Source organism: Hipposideros armiger, unplaced genomic scaffold (genome assembly GCF_001890085.2).
Source record: "Hipposideros armiger isolate ML-2016 unplaced genomic scaffold, ASM189008v1 scaffold_288, whole genome shotgun sequence".
Classification (NCBI taxonomy): Eukaryota; Metazoa; Chordata; class Mammalia; order Chiroptera; family Hipposideridae; genus Hipposideros; species Hipposideros armiger.
In genome coordinates, this window is record NW_017731638.1 from 1775320 (window position 1) to 1784831 (window position 9512).

The 9512-nt window shown below is 47.9% G+C and overlaps 1 protein-coding gene across 5 annotated transcripts in view; it reads left to right on the plus strand.

The window, feature by feature from the left end:
• Window positions 1-5957, plus strand: part of EFHC1 (EF-hand domain containing 1) — a 72136-nt gene extending 66179 nt beyond the window's left edge. For 3 of the 5 annotated variants that reach the window (XM_019658737.1, XM_019658739.1, XM_019658741.1), the window contains 2 exons: window positions 3630-3843; window positions 5289-5957. In XM_019658737.1, the coding sequence (XP_019514282.1) occupies window positions 3630-3843; window positions 5289-5360 (286 nt within the window). In that variant the 3' untranslated portion in view covers window positions 5361-5957. The remainder of the gene's footprint in view (window positions 1-3629; window positions 3844-5288) is intronic. The other 2 variants (XM_019658738.1, XM_019658740.1) reach the window with 2 other exon arrangements.
• The last annotated feature ends 3555 nt before the right edge of the window (window positions 5958-9512 follow it).

Below are 9512 nucleotides of genomic sequence, written 5' to 3' on the forward strand. Positions count from 1 at the left end.
GAACATAAGGGATTATACCAGAGACAATTAGACGGATAATTCTATGCCTTTTATTCAGTTATTTCAAAAATATTTGCTGATCATTTGTTTCAAAATGTACATTAAAAAAATCCATACAAAACTGTAATTTGTTTTCAAACCAGACAGAAACAGTGGAAACAGGATTTTGAAAAAAGTTCACTGAAAAGTAAAAAGTCCCCCCACCCCCCAAAAAAAACAAAACCTTTTACATGAGCATAAATACGGCAGGTACAAATTTTCCTTGAGTTCCTTGTTGAAATTTGGTCCATAACATGAACAGGCTTAAGTAGAAAAACAAAAAGACACTTTTTGTCCACATTTGCATTATGAGTTGCTCAGGGCACCAGCAGCCTCAGCTCATCCTTCCGATGTTTATTAAACAAGAGGAACTGAAAAATGAGGTTTATAGTCTCATCACATAAACACTTGAATCTGTACCCAAGGACATGGTGGTACTTATAACCACAGCCAGATCCTATCAGGTGAACAGGGGGCTGTCCACGCGTGGCTGCTACTCAGAAAATTCTCCTTCCTCTCCACGTGAACAAAAAACTCTAGAATGCTTTTGGGCAGCGGGATGGTGATGCCTCAGGTGTCACCTATCTTACTCCCAGAAACTGACTTATTAATGCCCCATCATGAGGATTTCTTTTTCCTTCTCAAACAGATTTTTTAGAACTATAGGTGGACGTCTAAGATGACGCTACACTGTTCTACTAGAGTGCCACAGAAACCCACCCAGGAGCACGAGAATGACAGCAACAAAGAGGAAGTGGCTACCACTTCTTCTGTAGGGGGTGACAGCCGCCCCTCCCGTGGGTCCCTTCCCTTCCCAGGGCGCTGTAAGGGACGGTAAGGCCTGTGGAAAGACCACTGGCTGGGAGGGTTATTGCACAACCCGGAAGAAAAAGGAAAAGGCAGGCAGGCAGGGCACGGGGTGGGAGAGGGAGCTGCTGCTAACACAAGGTAACACTGAAGCAGGAGATCCGAGAAGTTCTGCAACAGCCCAACGAGACCCACTGTCAAAAAGGTATCTATGGGCTAACACTTGCGACCAGGAAGTAAACACCTGTAGAATATAAACTTTGGGTTGAACGGGAAGCAAAATAGATCAGAAGAGGTTCTAGTAAGGGTTACCTTTCTTTATAATCAGGGGTTGGGGGGGGGACTGGAAGAGCAGGTCTCACCATGTTGGGGCCGGAGCCACAGGGGGACTTGGAGCTCCTGGAGGCCTCTGAGCTTCCCGTAACAGATACGAGGCTCAGGTGCCTGCGATGCGCCCTCACTGGTTTCTGCAGCCACCCAGGTGGGCCAGGAAACGGACACAAGGGAGAAACCAAAAACAAAACAGAGAACACACCACAGACTACAACACAAGGGTGGGTGGGTGGTGGTGGAGACTGAGACGAATGAGGGGAAAACTGTCACAATCCGTGTCCCTTCTCCATGTAACTGTACCGGGGTCCAGTGTCCGTGGCTGCACTTGACAACCAGCCCTAGAGCCCTGGCCGCTGTGGGCCGGCCACACAGTACAAGTGAAGTCTGGAAGACCACACGGCAAGTAAGGCACTTGTTACACAATAAGGATCTGCGTTGGACAAACACTCACCGGGGTTGCTGAGCCCGAGGGGCGGCATAGAGCCTGTAGGTCCCAACATCCCAATGCTTTTCTGAGACCCCCATAAAAAGAGTGAGTGTGTGTGTGTGGGGGGGGGCCGGAGGGGGAGAGCGCAGGGAGAGTGAGGCAGCTGAGGGGGTCTTTTTTTCAGCTTTTTGGAAGGAGGAGTTAATATTCCTGTGAGAACTCGAGTAAGGAGTGAAAAGTTAGTCAAGGCTTCCTCACTGGGCCAGCCGTGGGCTGGAGGAAGATTCTATTTAGGTATCAAGTGATCTGACAATGACCCCATTTTCTAGTCGTGCCCCAAGTTCCTCTTGACAAACAGACCTGATTCACGTGCCCTCGACACACTCCATGAGAGGACAGAGGGCTGCGAAGTATGCTCACTGTGACACTGAGGCCCTTAGGCAGGGGACTTAGTCATGGCCTTCTCTCACCCAGGCCTAGGAAAACCCAACTGCACTGACTAGAATGGGAGAAGCAGCTCTCCTCCTGGCTCGGCCTGCTCCCGTCTCCCCCAGAACCTTCCCCTACCTTCAGGAGGACACATGTAACTTATTAATAGTGCAGCTCTCAGAGCCCGGATGGTAAAAATAACTCGCCCATCACTGAACCTCCGAGGAGGGGAATCTGCAGCATGGGATCCTCCCGCCCCACTGACACGCCTCCCTCTCCCACCACTGCCCTCTGCCTGGCTCCCCTCACACTGGTGCCAGGCAGAGGTGTGGAGAGAGGCGGCGGCTGCTGAGGTAGATTAGCACGTGTTCTCCTGCTCTGGGTGGACGGGGCTGAGCTGGCCTCTCACACTGGGAGGCGTCTGACACGGCCTTCACAGATGACTTGCCACACGGGGAACAGGAGAAAGTTTAAGACGGAAGAAAATAGCCAAAGTGGCCGAATCAGGACAAGCCAGCCCAACAAGCTCACAGGATGAAGTGGGACATCTGAGATATTTCAGCTCCTGGCAACGTGGTTTGAGCCAACTTGCCAGACTTGGCTCTGCTCGGAAAGAAATGTGCCAGGGATGCCAGGGGGGTGACCGAGCACGTTACAATTTCCCTCTTATTCCCCCTCCCCTCAAATCATTCCTGAAGCCCGGCTAGTGAGATGCTAGCCTTACTCGTGGTCTCCAGGGGNCAAGTTAGAACTCAAGTCAGTTCTGGTCTTGCCTCTGACATGAGGTTTGGGATAAGTCACTAAGTTCTTCAAGCCTGTTTTCTCATCATTAAAAAGGGGAGGCGTGCTGACTGAGTTTATGTGAGCCCCATTTTATTCCAAAACAGATTTGGGAAGATGAAACATGAGAGTTTTTTTCCAGCTCTAAAATTGTTTAATTTTATAACTGTGCCTTCATGTTCAGAGAAAATAAAAATCAGGGTTCTGCTTATCCCAGCTGTGATTTGAAGGAATTAGACCGCTGTCTTCCTAATTCTCTGGGTTAGTAATCTCTTTATTTCAGTAAAGGCTAAGCCTAAACTCAATCCACCATATAGAGCAGCCTTTTAACTTCCATAGATAACCTTTCACAAAATTCAGAGTGAATTGGAGAGAGAATATTAAAAGTACAAGAGGTTCCTGACTGCATAGTTATAGATAAATATATTTTAAACTCAGACATTTATTTTGAGATGCTCTAACATAATTGATGGAGATCTGAAAGAGCATTGAGAGACAGTCACATGATGCCCACAAACACGGGATTGGGGCTGGTGGTGGTGGTAGATTTGGCCCTCTGTGGTGCAGGGATTTAACAGAGAACCGTAGGGAGGCTGAGCTGCGGTTCCCAAACTGCCAGTTCTCAGGCCGTCCTGATGTGGAGGCCAGCCATCAGCCGGCTCTGCAGGCAAGTGTTCAGCCACCAGTGGGCTCAGCGTCAGAGCTGTTTGTCATTCGAAGCTTCCCCAATTTCACCAAGCGAGAACTCCGGTCACTGAGATAAGAGTGGTCAGGGATAAATACCGTGGTTATAGTCACTTCCTTCCTCTCTCAGCAGCAAGCACGCTGAAGCGGATCCCGCCGCGCAGGAACTGGAAGCGGTGATAGACACAGTCCAGGGGCAACTGAAAGATCACCCGTGCAAAGGCAGCATTCGCGAGGCTTTCCAAACCTGGCACAAGGATGCTTCGGGATATGTGGACAAAGAGACATTCTTTAAAATCTGTGACTCTCTTAATGTACCAGTGGATGATTCCTTGATTAAGGAGGTCAGTATGGCTGATTGCGGAGGCTGAGCAACCGTTCCCTCTCTCCTTAAGGCAATTGCATGTGCATTTTGTTCTAACTGGGGAAGGTCTAAGATGTTCACATCAGAGCCCCTATTCGGTCCTGACTGTGGTTTCCCCCTTGATCCTGCCATTGGCATTCTTTTCTAATTGCTGTTGCAAGGCATCTCTTTATGGGGTATGGGACTAGACAGCACACCGTGGCTGGAAAGACGTGTCAGGGCTGAAGGAGGTGATGCTGGAGGGGCCGCCGCCAAGGGAAGACTCAAAGGTAGCTGGGCTGAGCAGGTTGGTGGGCCGCCTTTGACACCCTTCACAGCCACTAAGTACGTGAAGCCCATCAGTAGGACGGGCATGGAAGTGGGTGTGACCACTTCCCAGGACCGGGGTATCTGTCAGTAGGAGTCACATGGCCAGCTGCAAATGGAGGATGGACATGGACTGTCTCCTCGTAGAATTTTCATGAGTGAGTTGAAGAGGGCATTTCATGCTTTTTTTTTTTTCATTATAAACCCCATCAGCTAGGGTTTCCATAGAAGTCAGAACAAAATTTCTCCCACAGTTGCCAGTGAGTATGACTTACTATTTTTGAGACATTCTCGCTGATTAAGAACACTGAGATGCTGTAGACCTCAAAGATTTTCCAGCAAAAAGGGATGTTCCAAGTTAAGATTAATTTAGGAAAGGCTTTCATTTAGGGCTAAGATGACTAGGTTGGCTGATGAGGATATATTGTGGACAGGAACATTAACAAGGAGTCAGGGAGGCAGCTAGAAGGGCCTTTGTTCACGTGGGCCAAAAATCCATGTAGCTTCCCAAATCTTAGATTGAGAGGACGCCCACATTTTTATTTTTACGTCACTTATACTATCTGGGACCTGACATGGGAGGGAGGAATTGCAGCCAGTGGGAAGTGGGACAGGGAGAGGTGGGTGGGATGGCTTTACACGTGTCTTAGGAAGGAAACCACAGCAAGCCAGCCTCTGAGTTTAGGGGCCATGGTCTGAGCAGCAACATAACTGGATTCGTCTATTAGGCTGGGGTAACAGCAACCTGCTATTTTAAGAGTCTTACTCTGCACAGACTACGTGGACCACGCCTTATATTTGAATATAAAAACAATTAAAAGTGCTTTCTTTTTTTTTTTACATTTTTAAAATGACAATGCCCTTATAAATACAAATGTTAGTCCTGAAATCTTGGGCAGGCCATTTACTCCTCCTGAGCTTTGATTTTTTTAAGTGTAAGAGGGGATAATATCTGACCTACCTACTGGGTCCAGAGGATCATTTCAGAATCAACTGAGGATACAAAAACTCTGACCTGGTTTACAAGGCTGGCGATCATTATTCCTAAGCACACTCTGCAGTTACACTGCAGGCAGCCTGCACGTCTGTCTCATGTGCTCTCTTTGCTCTCTTCTGCAGTTAATCAGGATGTGCTCTCACGGAGAAGACAAGATTAACTACTATGAGTTTGTTCGTGCTTTCTCAGACTGACCTGGCTGATGAGAGATGCAATGCAAGTTTTTGAGGTTGGACCTACACTTTGAAATATACCTGGTACTCTTTGTAGAGGCATTTACACCGCTGTTGAAAAAAAAATTTTTGTGTGTGTTCTTATATTTCACTACTACTGAAATCTAAATTAAATTGGATCTTGTAGGAGCTAAGATTGGTGCCTTATTCAGGAAGGTAGGGGTGTTAATTTTATGTGTCAAGTTGACTGGGCCTTGGGGTGCCTAGACATGGTCAAATAGTACATCTGGGTGTTTCTGGATGAGGTTAATAGTTGAATTGGTAGACTGAGTAAAGGAGATCGTCTTCTCCAATGTGGATGGGCCTCACCCAACTCGTCGAAGGCCTGAATAGAACAAAAAGACTGACCCTTCCCCAAGTAAGAGTGAATTCCCCCTGCCTGCCTTCAAACTGCGACACCAGCTTTTTCCCGCCTTCTGATTCAAGCAGAAGCATGGGCTCTTCCTGGGTCTTGAGCCTGCTGGCCTTCAGGCTGGAACTACACCATCAGCTCTCCTGGGTCTCCAGCTTGCTAACTACAGATCTCAGGACTTGTCAGCCTCCATCATCACATGAGCCAGTTCCTTATAATGACTCTCCTTCTCTCTGTATACATCCTGTTGGTTCTATTTCTCTGGAGAACCCTGACTCATCAGGTGTACAGTGATTAAGACCAGGAAGAAAGGTAAGATTTGCTCGGAGGAGCACCATTTGGGGTGTTGGAAATAAGCACATGGTACTAGTATTGCTACTAAGCCAGTGCCCTGCCCCCGCCCTCACCTGCCTGTTTGCCTCAGTATTCTGGGGAAACACACCACACATTTTGCAGACTGTGGTTCTAGGCCCATTAGCAGACCGCATTTAAAAAACAATAAAATGGAATAACACATAATCAGTGTGGCACACATAGCAGGGTATGTGCTCTTTCATGAAACTTTCATTTCAACGGAGCGTGTAGTTACTAGGTCATGATGTAAAATGTATTTCTTGGTGTGGGTTGTAATAAAATAAAATTTAAAAAAAAAGGAAAGAGTAAATTCAGAAAATGTCTGCTTTCAGAGAGCCTACCTTGAGATAGGAGGAAAAGACAAGTAGCAGCTACTGGTTTTCTAATTAGCTCGGACAGACTTTCTAGAAGCAGAGCTGCTCAGTGAAAGTCAGCCACCAACTTCATCCTTATAAATGCTGTTTCCTCCTGCACCCTAAAGAGTGGTATATATGAGGAAGGCATAACGCCTTCCTAACGTATTTTGGCTAAGAACAAAATCGGCAGTATCTCCATATCGGTGCAGGTTGGTGCAGCTCCGTGAAAGACCGGCTGAAGAGGGGCCCATAGCTTTTACAGACTTCTTTCTTCCATGGGAGGCAAGGGTGATGGAGAAATTATGTGCAATCCAGATGCCTGGCCCTCTCTGAACCAGCTCTCCGGATGAGCCAGGCCACCTCTAACCAGCTTAATAAAAGGGATGTAAATGTATCATGCCGACTCCCCCTTTTCTGCTCTAGGTTGATGTCTCAAGAAGAGATATGTTTTCTTTTTTTCCCCCCAGTCGTAACTAATAAAAAAAGTCTAATTTTCAAGTATTTAAAAGTCCATTTCAGCCTAACATAAAACCACGAAGCTCTATCCTGCCTGCCCCAGTGCAGTGCTGTCTCAAGCCTGGAAGCCTGTAGAGTGTGTGTGTGTGTGTGTGTGTAGGGGGCATGTCCGGGCAGGTGGGTTTCTTCCTCCTCCTGGTTTGTTTCCCTTGCTTCCATTTCAGCCGTGTTGCTGTTTCTGGCCTTTGCGGTGTCTGGACAGGTGAGGAGGTAGAAACCATAGGAAAAGGGCCAGGACTTTGTGGGGCTGGCAAAGTCATAATCTGGGGTCAGGGCCTCCAGGCTGGCTCCTTCTCTCCCAGGGTACCTCTTCTGTGAGTTCTCAGGACACTTTCCCACAGGAAACCTCCCCGTGCACCATTCTCAGACACAGATGGCCCAGTCTCCAGTATACTGGGACTCCAGTGTGACTGCTCTCACAGTACACGCCCACCAGGCCCTGCAGCCTCTCAGAAGGTCCTCCCAGGTGGGGGCCCCTTCAGGCTGACTTGTCCTTTCAGGGCCTCTGCTGTTGCCCATTGTTTCCATCCAGACCAAGCTCTCGACTGTGCAGTTAGGCAGCTCAGCCAGTCCCTTTCCTTGAGTTAGGTGAGAATCAGGCACCTCAAATATTGTGCTCGTCAAACTCTAGGGGATACGTGTCAAGCCCTGAGTCTGTTCAAGTACCGCTGTCATTTAGCTTGTGGACCTACAACAGTCTGATGGCCCTTTCAAGAAATCCACACTCTCCAGTAATTTCTCCATCACCCTTGCCTCCCATGGAAGAAAGAAGTCTGTAAAAGCTATGGGCCCCTCTTCAGCCGGTCTTTCACGGAGCTGCACCAACCTGCACCGATATGGAGATACTGCCGATTTTGTTCTTAGCCAAAATACGTTAGGAAAAACTCTCATTTAATATCCTCTTAGCCACCCTTTGAGATCCAAGTACTCACAGCCCCTCTAGCCTGTTCCGACATCTTTGCTCCTTTTATTCTCCTCTACCTTTTCCATTGTAATGGGGACCAGGATTAAAATGCCAGCCCCACTGTAACTGTTAAAAGTGTCTCAGAGCTCTCTCTGAATATGGTCGGCACCATTCATATATATGCTGTTAGCTTGCTGTCCACGCCTTCCCTTCCAAGTTTACCCCCGATGGAGAAGCTGAGATCTGCCAGCACCATCACAAGGTATAAAAGCTACTTCCCAGCAGACCAGAGCCAGCGGGTAATCCCTACGGTGTCCATGCTCACCGCTTACCTCTGCTCGTTTATACAAGGCAGGCAGGTGTAGCAGCCGCAAACGTCAGTGTGGAGCTTCCTACCCACAAACCGCATGTTAAGAAAACGCAGTTTCCCTACTCAGATCCTGAATGGAAGCCTGACCATTAGATGTGACTTCTGTATGCTGCCTTATGCTAGTCACACCTGGCAGGCATCTGGAGTCCGCCTCAGGTGATGTGAGAGAGCTGAGCACTAGCCTGCAGCAGGCGATATTGTGGGAAGAAGAAATAACCATCCTGTGGCTGGGCCACCAGGGAGCTGAGACAAAGAATGAGCTTCACCTATTAGCGTTTGCAGCAGAGGCACACTAGTAGCTGCGGCTCTTGGGTCACACTGAGGGATGTGTAAGATGGTTTAGGGTGGCTTAGGAATTCAGGGCTAGTAAAATCTGCCTTTGGGTAAAGATTGGCTGTGAGTTACCACTACTCAGGCTCTAGGTCTGTACTCAGTCTATACCACCAGGCAGGTTTGAAAATACCATCTAAGTAGGGTGTATCAAACTCTTATCTACAGGCTTTGAGGGTGTTTGGGATCAACAGGTAGAGAAGATGTCTCTCAACATTGTTTCTAGAGAACCAAGTGTCACTTGAGTGAGTGACTGGAATATCCTGCTGACACATGGGTAGGAGTATGTTCATAAAAAAATAATTTATTGAGTGCTTTATTTGTACCATGAACTTAGCATTCGCTATCCCTAAATCTTATCACTACCACTCCCTGCAAAAACAAGCCAACCAACCAACCCCCAAAACTGCAGAACTCAGATGAGATGAGCAGACAGGCTCAGAAAGGTTAACTGCTCAAGGTCACCTAGCTTCCCCGTGGCAGAGCAGGATGACAACCTCGGTCTGCACCAAAGCCTACCCTCCCCCAGGACCACTCCCTCCCTCCTCAAGTAAACGTTTCCTGTTTAATCCTCATACCCCGTGGGTGTCCTTGGCTGCCAACCCACGTGTAACTGCACTCATCTCCTGAGCTCTCTGTGAAGATGGTTATGTTAAACAGCAGACAGCAGCAGGCAATAGGCATCTAACTGACACCAGCAATCCCAGCTGCCCACCATTATTACTAGTGCTTGGCTATCCATTCAGTACCAACACTGATATTTGGTGACTTTTACACACAAACTTCATCCCATCTTCTCCTAGCCAAATGACTTCATAGCACAGTAGGCATCAAGCATGGTGTCCTTCCTTGGGGAGCTTTCTACCCACAGACCCCATGTCAAGAAAGCTCCTTTCCACATTTATGCTTGCCTGTTACAGAGTCACATAAA